Genomic DNA, 17,488 nt, shown 5'->3' on the forward strand with positions numbered 1-17,488 from the left:
CTCTTTTTTCTTCGTTTTCCCCCTTTTTTTCCCCCATTTCCCCTCCTTTAAATTCCCCTTCGCCCCCCCCGAAATCCCCCCGTAAATTCCCTTCTTTCCCCATTTTCCCCTCCTTAAATTGCCCTTTTTTCCTCCTTTTTTCCCCCATTTTTCCTCCTTTTCCCCTCCTTAAATTCTCCCTTTCCCCTCCTCTTTCTCCCTCAAATTCCCTTTTTTCTCCTCATTTCCCCCTCTTAAATTTCCCTTTTCTCCCCATTTTTTCCTCCTTCCCCCCCCTTCAATCCCCCCCCTTTTTTCTCCATTTTTCCTCCTTTTACTCCCCATTTTCCCCCCCCTTTCCCCCCCTCCCCCCACCATGCCCCATCCCTCCCCTCCCCCCCCCCTCCCCACCCTCCCCTCCCCCCCCGGGGGGTCCTCACTGACCCCTCCCCCCCCCCTCCCAAAAAAATAACCCGAGGAGGGGTCCGGGGTGGGGATGAGGAGGGCGGGGCCGCCCCTCCCCCCGCTGCCCCTCCCCCCGCTGCCCCTCCCCCCGCTGCCGCCCCTCCCCCCGCTGCTGCTGGCGGCCATGGCCTCGCTGGGACCCCCCGGAGCGCTGGGGGCGCCCCCGGCCCGCGGTGAGTGCGGACGGACGGACGGACGGACGGACGGGGGTCCGGATGTCCGGGCGTTATCTCCTATCGGTTATCGCTTATCGGGTATCGGTTATCTCCTATCGGTTATCGGTTATCGCTTATCGGGTATCTCCTATCGGTTATCTGTTATCGGTTGTCGGTTGTCTCCTATCGGTTATCGGTTATCTGTTTTCGGTTATCTCCTATCGGTTATCAGTTATCTGTTTTCGGTTATCTGTTATCGGTTATCGGTTATCAGTTATCTCCTATCGGTTATCGGTTATCTGTTATCTCCTATTGGTTATCGGTTATCTGTTTTCAGTTATCTCCTATCGGTTATCGGTTATCGGTTATCTGTTATCAGTTATCTCCTATCGGTTATCTGTTATTGGTTATCTCCTATGGTTATCGGTTATCTGTTATCGGTTATCGGTTATCTCCTATTGGTTATCTGTTATCGGTTTTTTCGTTATCTGCTCTCGGTTATCTCTTATCGGTCATTGGCTGTCTGTCACTGGTTATCAGTTATCTGTTATCGATTATCAGTTGTCGGTTATCACTCGTCTGTTATCGGTTATCTGTTATCAATTATCAGCTGTCGCTTATCACTTGTCTGTTATCGGTTATCGGTTCCTGGTTATCTGTTACTGGTTAGTGGTATTGGTTATCAGTTATTGGTTATCAGTTACCGGCATTAAGGCATCAGTTATCAGTTATTGGTTGTTATTGGTTGTTAGTGATCTGCTATCAGTTATCGGCTATCAGTTATCAGTTATCTGTTATCAGTTATTGGTTACCGATTATCAGTTATCTGGTATCAGTTATCAGTTATCTGCTGTTATCAGTTATCATTTATTGGTTATCCATTATCGGTTATCGGTTATCATTTATTGGTTATCCGTTATCGGTTATCAATTATCGGTTATCAGTTATCAGTTATTAGTTATCGGTTATCAGTTATCAGCTATCAGTTAACATTTATTGGTTATCCATTATTGGTTACCAGTTATCATTTATTGGTTATCAGTTATCAGTTATCAGTTATTTGTTATCATTTATCAGCTATTGATTATTAGTTATCAGACATCGGTTATCTGTTATCAGTTATCAGTTATTGATTATCAATGATCAGTTATCGGTTATTGATTATCAGTTATGGGTTTTTGATTATTGGTTATCAGTTATCGGTTATCAATTATTGATTATCAATTATCAGTTACCGGTTATCAGTTATCATTTATCGGGTATCAGTTATCAGTTATTGATTATCAGTTATCAGTTATCGGTTATTGATCATTCAGGCCATTGGTCATTTTATTCCTCTGTCCGTCTGTCTGTCCCCGTGTCCGTCTGTCCATCCATCCCCGTGTCCATCCCCGTGTCCGTCTGTCCCTCCCCGTGTCCGTCCGTCCATCCATCTCCATGTCCATCCCCATGTCCGTCTGTCCCTCCATCCCCGTGTCCATCCCAGCGTCCATCCCCGTGTCCGTCTGTCCGTCCAGCCCCGTGTCCATCCCCGTGTCCATCCCCGTGTCCGTCCGTCCCTCCAGCCCTCTGTCCGTCTGTCCGTCCCTGTGTCCGTCCCTTTATCCAGCCAGCCCCGTGTCTGTCCTTCCGTCCATCCATCCATCCCCGTGTCCGTCTGTCCATCCAGCCCCGTGTCCAGCCCCGTGTCCATCCCTGTGTCTGTCTGTCCATCCCCGTGTCCGTCTGTCCGTCCAGCCCCGTGTCCAGCCCGTGTCCGTCTGTCCGGCTGTCCCTTTATCCCCGTGTCCGTCCGTCCATCCCCGTGTCCGTCTGTCCACCCCCGTCTCCAGCCCCGTGTCCGTCCGTCCATCCATCCCCATGTCCATCCGTCCATCCCCGTGTCCATCCCCATGTCCAGCCCCGTGTCCATCTGTCCGTCCAGCCCCGTGTCCAGCCCGTGTCCGTCTGTCCAGCTGTCCCTTTATCCCCGTGTCCATCTGTCCATCCATCCCTGTGTCCATCCCCGTGTCCGTCCATCCATCCCCACGTCCGTCCGTCCATCCATCCCTGTGTCCACCCCCGTGTCCACCTGTGTCCATCCCCGTGTCCATCTGTCCATCCAGCCCCGTGTCCGTCTGTCCATCCCCCATGTCCGTCCATCGATCCCCATGCCCGTCCGTCCACCCCCGTGTCCACCCCCGTGTCCATCCCCATGTCCGTCTGTCCATCCCCGTGTCTGTCCATCCACCCCGTGTCCGTCTGTCCGTCCATCCCCGTGTCCACCCCCGTGTCCATCCCCATGTCCGTCTGTCCATCCCCATGTCCGTCCGTCCGTCCATCCCCGTGTCCATCCCCCCCGTGTCCACCCCCGTGTCCATCCCCCCATTTCCCCCCCCCCCCCCCCGTTCCGGCCCCGTTCCGGCCCCGTTTTTGCCCAAAATCGCCGTTTTCCCGCCCGTTTCCGCAGGCGCCGCTCCCGCGGGCCGGGGGCCGCCCCCGCCCTGGGCCGCGCTGCTGCTCTCGTGCTCGGGGCTCGTGGCCTTCGTCCTCCTCCTCCTCACCTGCCTGTGCTGCAAGCGCGGCCACCTGGGCTTCAAGGTGCGGCCCCAAAAACACCCCGAAACCACCCCGAAAACCCCTGAATTCACCCCAAAAACAACCCCAAAAATCCCCCCCAAAACCACCCCAAAAACCCCTGGATTCACCCCAAAAACAACCCCGAAAACCACCCCAAAAACCCCCAGACTCACCCCAAAAACAACCCAAAAAATCCCCCCAAAAACCACCCCCAAAACCCCTGGATTCACCCCAAAAACAACCCCGAAAACCACCCCGAAACCCCTGGATTCACCCCAAAAACAACCCCAAAAACCACCCCAAAAACCCCCAGACTCACCCCAAAAACAACCCCAAAAATCCCCCCAAAAACCACCCCCAAAACCCCTGGATTCACCCCAAAAACAACCCCCAAAACCCCTGGATTCACCCCAAAAACAACCCCAAAAACCACCCCAAAAACCCCCAGACTCACCCCAAAAACAACCCCAAAAATCCCCCCAAAAACCACCCCCAAAACCCCTGGATTCACCCCAAAAACAACCCCGAAAACCACCCCAAAAACCCCCGGACTCACCCCAAAAACAACCCCAAAAATCCCCCCAAAAACCACCCCCAAAACCCCTGGATTCACCCCAAAAACAACCCCCAAAACCCCTGGATTCACCCCAAAAACAACCCCAAAAACCACCCCGAAACCACCCCAAAACCCCTGGATTCACCCCAAAAACAACCCCAAAAACCACGCCAAAAACCCCTGGATTCACCCCAAAAACAACCCCAAAAATCCCCCCCAAAAACCACCCCCAAAACCCCTGGATTCACCCCAAAAACAACCCCGAAAACCACCCCGAAACCCCTGGATTCACCCCAAAAACAACCCCAAAAACCACCCCAAAAACCCCCAGACTCACCCCAAAAACAACCCCAAAAATCCCCCCAAAAACCACCCCCAAAACCCCTGGATTCACCCCAAAAACAACCCCCAAAACCCCTGGATTCACCCCAAAAACAACCCCCAAAAACAACCCCAAAAACCACGCCAAAAACCCCTGGATTCACCCCAAAAATCCCCCCCAAAAACCACCCCCAAAACTACCCCAAAACCCCTGGATTCACCCCAAAAACAACCCGAAAACCACCCCCAAAAAACACCCCAAAAACTACCCCAAAACCCCTGGATTCACCCCAAAAACAACCCCAAAAACAACCCCAAAACCCCTGGATTCACCCCAAAAACCACCCCAAAAATCCCCCCCAAAAAACGCCAGATCCTCCCCATAAACAACCCCCAAAAACCCTGGATTCACCCCAAAAACCACCCCTAAAACCACCCCCAAAAACAACCCCCAAAACCCCCTGGATTCACCCCAAAAACCCTGGACTCACCCCAAAAACAACCCCAAAACCCACCCCAAAACCAACCCCGGATTCACCCCAAAAACCACCCCAAAAACACCCCCAAAACCACCCCGAAAACAACCCCCAAAACAACCCAAAAACAGCCCCGGATCCACCCCAAAAACCACCCCCAAAAAACCCTGGATCCACCCCAAAAACAGCCCCAGAAAATCCCCGGATCCACCCCAAACACCACCCCCAAAACCCCGGATTCACCCAAAAAACAACCCCAAAAACCCCAAAAACAACCCTGGATCCACCCCAAAAACCACCCCAAAAAACCCCGGATTCACCCCAAAAAAACCCCCAAAAAACCTCGGATCCCCCCCCAAAAAAAACCCAAAATCCCCCAAAAACCCCCAGATCCACCCCAAAAAAACCCTGCAGAAATCACCCAAAAAACCCCAAATCCACCCCAAAATCCTCCCCAAAAATCCAAAAAAAAAAAATCACAAAAAATTCCAAAAAACTCCCAAAAAACTCTCAAAAACTCCCCAAAATTCCTCAAAATTCCCCAAAATTCCCAAAACTTCTGGAAAAATCCCCAAAATTCCCGAATTTCTCCCGCAGGAATTCGAGAACCCCGAGGGGGATGAGGATTCCGGGGATTTCACCCCAAATCCTCCAAAAATCCCCCCAAAAAGGCCTCAAAAAATTCCCCAAAAATTCAGAAAAAATCCGAAAAATTCCCCAAAATTCCCAAAAATTCCCCAAAATTCCCGATCTTCCCGAATTTCGCCCGCAGGAGTTCGGGAACCCCGAGGGGGACGAGGATTCTGGGAATTTCACCCCCAATCCTCCAAAAATTCCCTAAATTCCCCCAAAAATGCCTCCAAAAATTCCTAAAAATTCAGAAAAATTCCCCAAAATTCCCCAAAATTCCCCAAATTCCCCAAATTCCTGAATTTCACCCGCAGGAGTTTGAGAACCCCCCAAAAATGCCTGGAAAACGCCCCAAAATGCCTCAAAAAATCCCCAAAAATGCCCCAAAAAATCCCCAAAAATGCCCCAAAAATCCCGAAAAATTCAGAAAAATTCCCAAAAATTCCTCAAAATTCCCAAATTTCCCAATTTTTCCCCAAATTCCTGAATTTCACCCGCAGGAGTTTGAGAACCCCCCAAAAATGCCTGGAAAACACCCCAAAAATGCCTCCAAAAAGCCCCCAAAAAGCCTCAAAAAAGCCCCAAAAAATTCAGAAAAATTCCCCAAAATTCCCCAAAATTCCCCAAAATTCCCCAAATTCCCGAAATTCCCGAATTTCGCCCGCAGGAGTTCGAGAACCCCGAGGGGGACGAGGATTCCGGGGATTTCTCGCCCCCCCCCGAGGACTCCTCCTCGTCCCCCTCCCCCCCCCCCCGAGGTGTTCGTGGTGCCCCTGGAGCCCCCCGGGCCCCCCCCGGGTAGGGAAAATGGGCGGAAAAAGGGGAAAATCGGGAAAAACGGGGAAAAAAACGGGAAAAGGGGGAAAAGCCGGCGGGAAATGGGGGAAAAGCGGCCAAAAACGGGGCAAAAATGGGATTTGGGGGGGGGGCGGGAATGGGATCAAAAGGGGAATTTGGGGTTTCCCCGCGTTGGGAAAATGGGGGGAAAAATGGGAAATTTGGGAAATTTGGGGAAGAACGGGATTTGGGGGAGGAGAAATGGGATTTTGGGGGGAAAATCGGGATTTTGATGGGTTTGGGGCGGGAAAATTTGGAATTTGAGGGGGGAAATTGGGGGGGGAAATCGGGATTTTTGGAGGTTGAGGGGTAAAAATCCGGGGTTGGAGGGGAAATGGGAAAGATTTGGGATTTTGGGGTGGGAAAATCGGGATTTGGGGGGGATCGGGGGGGAATTTGGGATTTTTGGGGGGAAATGGGAAAAAATTGGGATTTTGGGGTGGGAAAATGAGGGGAAATGGGGGGAAAAGGGATTTGGGGGAGGAAAATTGGGATTTTGGGGGATTGGGGGCGGAAATTTGGGATTTTGGGGGGTTGGGGGAAAATTTGGGATTTTTGGGGTGGAAAGTCGGGATTTTGGGGTGAAAAATCAGGATTTTAGGGTGGAAAGTCGGGATTTTGGAGGGAAAAGTCGGGATTTTGGGGTGAAAAATCGGGATTTGGGGGTGGAAAATCGGGATTTTGGGGCGGAAAGTCGGGATTTGGGGGTGGAAAGTGGGGATTTTGGGGTGAAAAATCGGGATTTTGGGTTTTTTTGCAGCCCCCCCGGCGCTGCGGCGGCAGCAGCTCAGCTTCCTGCAGGAGATCGGCACCGGCTGGTTCGGGAAGGTTCGGGAATTCCGGGAATTCCGGGAATTCCGGGCGGAAATTCGGGGGTTTTGGGGCGAAATTCGGGGATTTTGGGGCGAAATTCGGGGCATTCGGGGAGGTTTGGGGGGAATTTTGGGGGATTTTCGGGAATTTGGAGGGATCCCGGCGGGGTTTTGGGGGGAAATTTGGGAATTTTGGGGGGGATTTGGGTGGAATTTGGGGATTTTGGGGGGATTTTGAGGAGTCCTGGAGGAAATTTGGGGGAATTTTGGGATTTGGGGGGGGGGGGGGGTTATGGGTTTTTATGGTTTTTTCTTGATTTTTCGCGGGGTTTTGTGGGGTTTTTTGGGGGAAATTTTGGCTTTTTGGCATCGCGACCCCCCCGCCCCCCCTCCCCAGGTGATTTTGGGGAGAAATTCGGGTTTTTTTGTGGGGTTTTCATGGGGTTTTCCCTCGATCTTTTGGATTTTTCTCGGGATTTTGAGGGGCATTTTAACCTTTTTGTTGCTTTTTGGGGGTTTTTGGGGGGGCGGATTTTGGCTTTTTGGGGATCCTGACCCCCCTGGGCCCCCCCAGGTGATTTTGGGGGAGCTGCGGGGGGGCCCCGGGCCCGCCCAGGTGGTGGTGAAGGAGCTGCGGGCGGGGGCCGGGACCCCCGAGAGGAGGCGGTTCCTGGCCGAGGCCGAACCCTACAGGTACCGAAACGGCCCCAAAACGGCCCAAAACAGCCCCAAATCCACCGGGGAGCCCCAAAATCCACCAGGGAACCCCCAAAATAGCCCAAAATAGCCCCAAAATCCACCGGGGAGCCCCAAAATCCACCTGGGAGCCCCAAAAGAGCCCAAAATAGCCCCAAAATCCACCTGGGAACCACAAAAGAGCCCAAATCCACCTGGGAGCCCCAAAATCCACCTGGGAGCCCCAAAATAGCCCCAAAATCCACCTGGGAGCCCCAAAAGAGCCCCAAAATCCACCCTGGGAGCCCCAAAAGAGCCCAAAATAGCCCCAAAATCCACCTGGGAGCCCCAAAAGAGCCCAAAATAGCCCCAAAATCCACCTGGGAACCACAAAAGAGCCCCAAATCCACCTGGGAGCCCCAAAATCCACCTGGGAACCCCAAATCCACCTGGGAACCCCAAAATAGCCCCAAAATCCACCTGGGAGCCCCAAAATCCACCTGGGAACCCCAAATCCACCTGGGAACCCCAAAATAGCCCCAAAATCCACCTGGGAGCCCCAAAATCCACCTGGGAACCCCAAATCCACCTGGGAACCCCAAAATCCACCGGGGATCCCCCAAAATAGCCCCAAAATCCACCGGGGAACCCCAAATCCCCTCCCCCAAAACTCCTCCAGACCCCCCAAGACCCCTTCAAGGACCCCAAACCCCCCAAAATCCCCCGAATTTCCCCCAAATCCCCCCGAATTTCCCCCAAATCCCCCCCAAAATCCCCCCGAATTTCCCCCAAAATCCCCCAAATCCTCCCCCAAATCCCCCCGAATTTCCCCCAAATCCCCCCAAAATCCCCCAACCCCACCCAAAACCCCTCCCAAGGAGCCCCAAATTCCCTCCCCCAGCCCCCCCGGCCCCGCCCCGCCCCGCCGGGTCCCGTTTTTGGGGTGAATTCCGCCCTTTTTTGTCCCTTCCAGACCCTGCGGCACCCGAACCTCCTGCGCTGCCTGGGCGGGTGCCGGGAGCGCCCCCTGCTGCTGGTGATGGAGTACTGCCAGATGGTGACTGCGGGCTTCGGGCAATTTGGGGGGTTTTGGGGGGTTTTGGGGGGTTTGGGGGGATTTGGGGGGATTTGGGGGCGTCCTGGAGGGGATTTGGGGGATTTTGGGGAGATTTTGGGGGGATTTTTGGGGAATTTGGGGGGATTTTGGGGGGTTTGGGGGCGTCCTGGAGGGGATTTGGGGGTATTTTGGGGAGATTTTGGGGGGGGTTTGGGGGATTTGGGGGGATTTTGGGGGGTTTGGGGGCATCCCGGAGGGGATTTTGGGGGGATTTTGGGGAGATTTTGGGGGGGTTTGGGGGATTTGGGGGGATTTTGGGGGGATTTTGGGGAGATTTTGGGGGAATTTTGGGGGATTTTGGGGGGTTTGGGGGCGTCCTGGAAGGGATTTGGGGGGATTTTGGGGAGATTTTGGGGGGATTTTGGGGGATTTTGGGGGGTTTGGGGGCGTCCTGGAGGGGATTTGGGGGGATTTTGGGGAGATTTTGGGGGGATTTTTGGGGAATTTTGGGGGGTTTGGAGGCATCCCCGAGGGGATTGGGGGGGATTTTGGAGATTTGGGGAGATTTTGGGGGGATTTTGGGGGAATTTCAGGGGTCTGGGGGCATCTCCGAGGGGATTTGGGATTTGGGGGGATTTGGGGAGATTTTTGGGGATTTTGGGGGGAATTTAAGGGGATTTGGGGGCGTTCTGGAGGGGATTTGGGGGGATTTTGGGGGGGGGGGGTTCTTGTTTTGGGTGTTTTTGGGGGTTTTCAGGGTGGTTTTGGGGGGTTTCCGGGGTGCTTTTTCAGGGTTTTTGGGGTGATTTTGGGGTTTTTTTTGGCGGGGGGGGTTTCAGGGTGGTTTTGGGGGTTTTCCGGGGTGCTTTTTCAGGGTTTTTGGGGTGATTTTGGGGTTTTTCTGGCCCCCCCAGGGGGATCTGAAGCGTTACCTGCGGGCTCAGCGAGGGGAGGGGGGAGGGGCGGCGCCCCCCCCGCTGCCCCCCCGCGATTTGGGGACCCTGCAGCGTTTGGCCCTCGAGGTCACCCGGGGGCTGCGGCACCTGCACCGCCACGGCTTCGTGCACAGGTACCTCCAATCCGCCCCAAAATCCGGGAGAGATCCCAAAAAAACCCAACTCCAAGAAATCCCAAAATCCCCAGAAAAAAACCCACAAAAATCCCCATAAACCCCCCCAAAATCACCTCCAAAAAACCTCAAATCCACCCCAAAAAAACCTCAAATCCGCCCCCAAAAAACCTCAATCCGCCCCAAAATCCGGGAGAGATCCCAAAAAAACCCAACTCCAAGAAATCCCAAAATCCCCAGAAAAAAACCCACAAAAATCCCCATAAACCCCCCGAAATTCACCTCCAAAAAAACCTCAAATCCACCCCAAAAAAACCTCAAATCCGCCCCAAAACCTCAAATCCGCCCCAAAATCCAGGAGAGATCCCAAAAAAACCCAACTCCAAGAAATCCCAAAATCCCCAGAAAAAAACCCACAAAAATCCCATAACCCCCCCCAAATTCACCTCCAAAAAACCTCAAATCCGCCCCAAAAAAACCTCAAATCCACCCCAAAATCCGGGAGAGATCCCAAAAAAAACCCAACTCCAAGAAATCCCAAAATCCCCAGAAAAAAAGCCACAAAAATCCCCATAAACTCCCCCAAAAACCTCAAATCTGCCCCAAAATCCGGGAGAGATCCCAAAAAAACCCCAACTCCAAGAAATCCCAAAACCCCCAGAAAAAAACCCCACAAAAATCCCCATAAACCCCCCCAAATTCACCTCCAAAAACCTCAAATCCACCCCAAAATCCCGGGATTCATCCTCCCCAAAAATGGGGTGGATCCCGAAATCCCAAAAATCCTGGGGAAAAATCCCACCAAAAAAATCCAATTAAAAACCCTCAAATTCCTCCACCAAACCACCAAAATCGACCCCAAAATCCCGGGATTTAAACCCAAAAAAGGGAATGGATCCCAAAAAATCCGAAATCCCGAAAATCCTGTGACAAAAGTCGCAAAATCCCACCAAAAAAAAACCCCAAAAATCAAAAAAAATCCCATTTTAAAACCCCCAAATCCCAGCAAAACCCACCCAAAACCAACCCTGAAATCCCAGGATTTAACCCCAAAAAATGGGATGGATCCCAAAATGATCCGAAATTCCCCAAAAATTCCCGACACCCCACAAAAACCCCCAGAAAAATCCCCGAAATCCCCACAAAAACCCACCAAAATCCACCCCAAAATCCTGGCATTTCCCCCCAAAATTTTGGGATTTTCCCCAAATTCCCCGATTTTTTCCCCCAAAATTCCCCGATTTTCCCCCAAAATTCCCTGATTTTTCCCTGAAAATTCCCCGATTTTCCCCCAAAATTCCCTGATTTCCCCCCAAAATTCCCCGATTTTTCCCCGAAAATTCCCCGATTTTCCCCCAAAATTCCACGATTTTTCCCCAAAATTCCCCGATTTTCCCCAAAATTCCCCAAATTTTTCCCCAAAATTCCCCAATTTTCCCCCAAAATTCCCAAATTTTTCCCCAAAATTCCCCGATTTCCCCCCCAAATTCCCCAAGTTTCCCCCCAAATTCCCCAAAAACCCCAAAAATTCCCCAATTTTCCCCCAAAATTCCGCCATTTCCCCCCAAAATCCCGTCATTCCCCTCCCCCCGCCCCCCGCCGCGGGGATTTTCCCAAAATCCCGGGATTTCGCCCCAAACGCAGCGACCTGGCGCTCCGGAACGTTCTGCTGACCTCGGAGCTGACCGTGCGCCTCGGCGACTACGGCCTGGGGCCGGCCAACTACCGGGTGGGCATTTCGGGGGGTTTGGGGCGCTTTGGGGCAAAATCGGGCATTTCGGGGGGTTTGGGGCGCTTTGGGGCAAAATCGGGCATTTCGGGGGGTTTGGGGCGCTTTGGGGCAAAATCGGGCATTTCGGGGGGTTTGGGGCGCTTTGGGGAAAAATCGGGCATTTCGGGGGGTTTGGGGCACTTTGGGGCAAAATCGGGCATTTCGGGGGGTTTGGGGCGCTTTGGGGCAAAATCGGGCATTTCGGGGGGTTTGGGGCGCTTTGGGGCAAAATCGGGCATTTCGGGGGGTTTGGGGCACTTTGGGGCAAAATCGGGCATTTCGGGGGGTTTGGGGCGCTTGGGGGCAAAATCGGGCATTTCGGGCATTTCGGGGGGTTTGGGGCGCTTTGGGGCAAAATCGGGCATTTCGGGGGGTTTGGGGCGCTTTGGGGCAAAATCGGGCATTTCGGGGGGTTTGGGGCGCTTTGGGGAAAAATCGGGCATTTCGGGGGGTTTGGGGCGCTTTGGGGCAAAATCGGGCATTTCGGGGGGTTTGGGGCGCTTTGGGGCAAAATCGGGCATTTTGGGGGGTTTGGGGCGCTTTGGGGCAAAATCGGGCATTTCGGGGGGTTTGGGGCACTTTGGGGCAAAATCGGGCATTTCGGGCATTTCGGGGGGTTTGGGGCACTTTGGGGCAAAATCGGGCATTTTGGGGCAATTTGGGGCACTTTGGGGCAAAATTGGGCATTTCGGGGATTTGGGGCACTTTGGGGCAAAATTGGGCATTTTGGGGCAATTTGGGGCACTTTGGGGCAAAATTGGGCATTTCGGGGGGTTTGGGGCGCTTTGGGGCAAAATTGGGCATTTCGGGCATTTCGGGGGGTTTGGGGCGCTTTGGGGCAAAATCGGGCATTTTGGGCATTTCGGGGGGTTTGGGGCACTTTGGGGCAAAATTGGGCATTTCGGGCATTTCGGGAATTTGGGGCACTTTGGGGCAAAATCGGGCATTTCGGGCATTTCGGGGGGTTTGGGGCAAAATTGGGCATTTCGGGGGGTTTGGGGCGCTTTGGGGCAAAATTGGGCATTTCGGGGGATTTGGGGCACTTTGGGGCAAAATCGGGCATTTCGGGCATTTTGGGGGGTTTGGGGCACTTTGGGGCAAAATTGGGGATTTTGGGGATTTCGGGGGTTTGGGGCACTTTGGGGCAAAATTGGGCATTTTGGGGATTTCGGGGATTTGGGGCAAAATTGGGCATTTCGGGGGGTTTGGGGCACTTTGGGGCAAAATCGGGGATTTCGGGCATTTCGGGGGGTTTGGGGCACTTTGGGGCAAAATTGGGCATTTCGGGCATTTCGGGGGGTTTGGGGCGCTTTGGGGCAAAATTGGGCATTTCAGGCATTTCGGGGGGTTTGGGGCAAAATTGGGCATTTCGGGGGTTTGGGGCGCTTTGGGGCAAAATTGGGCATTTCGGGCATTTCGGGGGGTTTGGGGCGCTTTGGGGCAAAATTGGGCATTTCGGGCATTTCGGGGGGTTTGGGGCACTTTGGGGCAAAATTGGGCATTTCGGGCATTTCGGGAATTTGGGGCACTTTGGGGCAAAATTGGGCATTTCGAGGATTTCGGGGATTTGGGGCACTTTGGGGCAAAATTGGGCATTTTGAGGGGTTTGGGGATTTGGGGCACTTTGGGGCAAAATTGGGCATTTCGGGGGGTTTGGGGCACTTTGGGGCAAAATTGGGCATTTCGGGCATTTCGGGGATTTGGGGCAATTTGGGGGAAAATTGGGGCCATTTGCAGCCGTTTGAGGCCATGGGGGGCCATTTTGGGGCCATTTGAGGCCGTTTTGGGGTGGTTTGGGGCCATTTTGGGGCGGTTTTGGGCCGTTTTGGGGTGGTTTGGGGCTGTTTTGGGCCGTTTTGAGGCCGTTTTGGGGCCGTTTTGGGCCGTTTTGGGCTGTTTTGGGGCCATTTTGGGGTTGTTTGTGGCCATTTTTGGGCGTTTTGGGGCCGTTTTGGGGCAGTTTGGAGCCGTTTTGGGCCGTTTTGGAGCCATTTGGGGCCGTTTTGGGCCATTTTGGGGCCATTTGAGGCTGTTTTGGGTCGTTTTGGGGTAGTTTGGGGCCGTTTTGGGGCAGTTTGGGGACATTTTGGGGCCGTTTTGGGGCGGTTTGGGGCAGTTCGGGGCCGTTTTGGGCCGTTATGGGGCGGTTTGGAGCCGTTTTGGGGGGGTTTGGGCCGTTTGGGGCCGTTTTGGGTCGTTTTGGGGCTGTTTTGGGCCATTTTGGGGCCGTTTTGGGGCGGTTTGGGGCAGTTTGGGGCCGTTTTGGGGCAGTTTGGGGCAGTTTGGGGCCGTTTTGGGCTGTTTTGGGGCCGTTTTGGGGCGGTTTGGAGCCGTTTTGGGCCGTTTTGGGAGGGTTTGGAGCCGTTTTGGGCCGTTTTGGGGCGGTTTGGAGCCGTTTTGGGCCGTTTTGGGGCCGTTTGGGTCGTTTTGGGGCGGTTTGGAGCCGTTTTGGGCCGTTTTGGGGCGGTTTGGAGCCGTTTTGGGCCGTTTTGGGGGGGTTTGGAGCCGTTTGGGGCCGTTTTGGGGCCGTTTGGGGACGTTTGGGGCCCTCCCGCAGGAGGATTACTACGTGACCCCCGAGCGCGCGCTGGTGCCGCTGCGCTGGGTGGCCCCGGAGCTGGTGACGAAGGGACCCCGGGGGACGCTGGAGGTGGCACCGCAGAGCAAAGAGAGCAACGTCTGGTCAGGGGACACCGGGGGGACATTGGGGGGCTTTGGGGGGACACGGGGGGGCTTTGGGGGGCTTTGGGGGCATTTGGGGACACCGGGGGGACACCGGGGACTTTGGGGGGACATTGGGGGGGCATTTGGGGACATCTGGGGGGACATTTGGGGGGAATTGGGGGCATTTGGGGACATCTGGGGGATATTTGGGGACCTTTGGGGGCATTTGGGGACATCTGGGGTCATCTGGAGACCACCAGGGGGACATTTGGGGGCATTTGGGGACCTTTGGGGACACTGGGGGGGACACCGGGGGGACATTTGGGGGGAATTGGGGACATTTGCGGACACTGGGGATATTTGGGGACCTTTGGGGGCATTTGGGGACACCAGAGGGACACCGGGGGGAAATTGGGGGGCACTGGGGACATTTGGGGGCATCTGAGGGATATTTGGGGACCTTTGGGGGCATCGGGGACATTTTGGGGACACCGAGGTGGCACCGACCCCAGGGGGTGACCCCGGTGTCCCCAGTGTCCCCTTGGGGTGCTGGGGGTGGCTCTGGGGGGGGTTCTGGTGACCCTGGGGGTGACCCAGGGCAGTTCTGGTGACCCCGGGGGGGTTCTGGTGACCCAGGGGGGGTTCTGGTGACTCTGGGGGTGACCCTGGGGGGGTTCTGGTGACCCTGAGGGGGTTCTGGTGACCCCGGGGGGTTCTGGTGACCCTGGGGGTGACCCCGGGGGGGTTCTGGTGACCCCGAGGGGGTTCTGGTGACCCTGGGGGTGACCCTGGGGGGGTTCTGGTGACCCCGGGGGGTTCTGCTGACCCCGGGGGGTTCTGCTGACCCCGGGGGGTGACCGCGGTGTCCCCGTGTCCCCCAGGGCGCTGGGGGTGACGCTGTGGGAGCTGCTGGAGTGGGGGGCGCAGCCCCTCCCCCACCTGTCGGACCGGGAGCTCCTGGGGAGGCTCCGCAGCCGCCGCCCCCCGGGGCTGCCCCGGCCCCGCCTGGCGCTGCCGCCGCCCTGGTGAGGGACGGACGGACGGACGGACGGACGGACAGGGGGATGGACGGGGGGACGGGGGGGGGACAGGGGGGATGGAGGGACAGAGGGGGAACAGGGGGGATGGACAGGGGGACAGGGGGGGATGGACAGGGGGGATGGACGGGGGGACTGGGGGACAGAGGGACGGACAGGGGACAGAGGGGGGACAGAGGGGGGGACAGAGGACAGGGGGGGTGGACAGGGGGGACAGAGGGATGGACAGGGGACGGAGGGATGGACAGGGGACAGGGGGACAGAGGGGGGACAAGGGATGGACAGAGGGACAGAGGGGGGACAGGGGGACACAGGGGGGACAGGGGGACACAGGGGGGGACAGAGGAACGAACAGGGGACAGGGAGGTGGACAGGGGACAGGGGGACGGGGGGGGACAGACAGGGGGGGACAGAGGGACAGAGGGACGAACAGGGGACAGGGGGACAGACAGGGGACAGAAGGACAGCGAGGGGACAGAGGGACAGTGAAGGGATGGGGGGGACAGAGGGGACATCGGGGACAGGGGGGGGTGACACCGGCGGTCAGCGAGGGGGGGTGGGGACATGGGCGGGAAACCGGGAGGGGTTGGGGACATCGGGGGGGGGCACCGGGGGAATTTCCGCCCCACGTCCCCCAACCCCCCCCGATGTCCCCAAACCCCCCGATGTCCCCAAACCCCCCAATGTCCCCAACCCCCCCGATGTCCCCAACCTCCCCTCATGTCCCCAACCCCCCCAATGTCCCCCCAACCCCCCCAATGTCCCCAAACCCCCCCAATCCCCCCCATGTCCCCAAACCCCCCCAATGTCCCCAAACCCCCCCATGTCCCCAATGTCTCCAAACCCCCCCAATGTCCCCAAATCCCCCCAACCCCCCAATGTCCCCAACCCCCCCAATGTCCCCCCAAACCCCCCCCAATGTCCCCAAACCCCCCCAAACCCCCCCAATGTCCCCCCCAACCCCCCCTCAATGTCCCCCCAAACCCCCCCCGATGTGCCCCCAACCCCCCGATGCCGTCCCCAGGTTTGACCTGCTGCAGTCCTGCTGGCTGCCCCCCGCCCAGCGCCCCACCCTGGAGCAGCTCCACCGGCGCCTCTCGGCCCTCCTGGGGGGTCCCCCGGCGTCCCCCTCCCCCCGCGCCGCCCTCCCCCCCCGTCCCCGTTCCCGCTGCTGGACACGGCGGCGCTGCCGGACCCTGAGGACGTCCTGACGGTCACTCAGGGCCGGGGGGGCGGCCTGGCCTTCGAGTGCCTGTGGGAGCGCGGCCGGTGCCCGCGGGGCCGGCGCTGGCCCCGAGCTGTCCCCGGGGGTGCTGCCGGTGCTGGGGGCGCGGAGCCCCTCGGGGGGCAGCGAGTATTTCATCCGGCTGGAGGAGCACGAGGCGACGGCAGCAGCGGTGACATCGGCGGCGACGTCGTCATCGGCGGCGGGTGACGTCATCATCGGCGGCGGTGACGTCATCATCGGCGGTGCCAAAAGGCCCTCCCGGCGTCCCCGGGCGTTGTCCCCTCGCCGCGCCCCGGACGCTCCCGCGGTGCCCCCGGTGCCGCGGCGGTGCCGCGGCGGCGACGTCGCCCTGCGGCTGCGGCCCGGAGAGCGGCCGGCCGGCCCCGGCGGGGGGGGACGGCGGAGGAGGGGACGGTTCGTCCCTCAGGGCCGAGCGGGGGTCGCCGGCCGAGGCGGGCGCCGAGGACGTCGGGGGCCGTGGGGGAGGGGGAGGTTTTGTCGCCGGGGGCGGCGCCGTGGGGACGAGCGGGGGGAGGGGAGGTCGAGGGTGGCGCGAGGGACGGCGGCGGCGGCGGCGGCGGCGTGGGGGCAAGGCCGGACAATGAGACAGGAGGGGGCATCGCTGGGTCAAGAGCGGTCAGCGTTGGGTCAAGAGGGGTCAGCGTTGGGTCAAGAGGGGTCATCACTGGCCCAAGAAAGGTCAACGGCCCAAGGGACGTCGCCGTTGTCGTTGGAGATGACCCCGTGGGGACAAGGCCGGACACTGACCCAGGATGGGTCATCGCTGGGTCAAGAGCAGCCGTTGTTGACCCAAGAAAGGTCATCATTGGGTCAAGAGGGGTCATTCTTGGGTCAAGACTGGGCATTGAGCCAAGACCGGTCATCATTGACCCAAGCAAGGTCAACGGCCCAAGGGACGTCACCTTTGTCCCTTGAGATGACCCCATGGGGACAAGGCCGGACATTGACCCAAGATGGGTCATCGTTGGGCCAAGAGCAGGTCCTGACCCAAGACCGGTCATCGTTGGGTCAAGAGGGGTCATCGTTGGGTCAAGTGGGGTCATCGTTGGGTCAAGACCGGTCATCATTGGGTCAAGGGATGTCACCGTTGTCACCCAGAGGTGGCACCGTGGGGGACAAGGCCGGACATTGAGCCAGGAGGGGTCATCGTGGAGTCAAGGCCGGTCACTGTCACCG

At 57.0% G+C, this 17,488-nt stretch overlaps 1 protein-coding gene across 1 annotated transcript; it reads left to right on the plus strand.

Annotated features, from left to right (window-relative positions):
- Positions 1 to 568: 568 nt before the first annotated feature.
- LOC138101533 (serine/threonine-protein kinase LMTK3-like) lies at positions 569 to 16,927 on the plus strand (the record flags this gene model as incomplete). The annotated part of the gene is given in 12 exon segments (XM_068999308.1): positions 569 to 770; positions 3,049 to 3,179; positions 5,809 to 5,886; positions 5,888 to 5,939; positions 6,739 to 6,806; positions 7,365 to 7,485; positions 8,440 to 8,522; positions 9,437 to 9,591; positions 11,236 to 11,320; positions 13,920 to 14,044; positions 14,908 to 15,051; positions 16,286 to 16,927. Coding segments are annotated over 12 exon segments (1,886 nt in total), but the record flags the coding sequence as incomplete, so codon positions are not given.
- Between the last annotated feature and the right edge of the window lie 561 nt (positions 16,928 to 17,488).

The sequence above is a fragment of the Aphelocoma coerulescens genome, unplaced genomic scaffold, assembly GCF_041296385.1.
Source record: "Aphelocoma coerulescens isolate FSJ_1873_10779 unplaced genomic scaffold, UR_Acoe_1.0 HiC_scaffold_325, whole genome shotgun sequence".
NCBI lineage: Eukaryota > Metazoa > Chordata > Aves > Passeriformes > Corvidae > Aphelocoma > Aphelocoma coerulescens.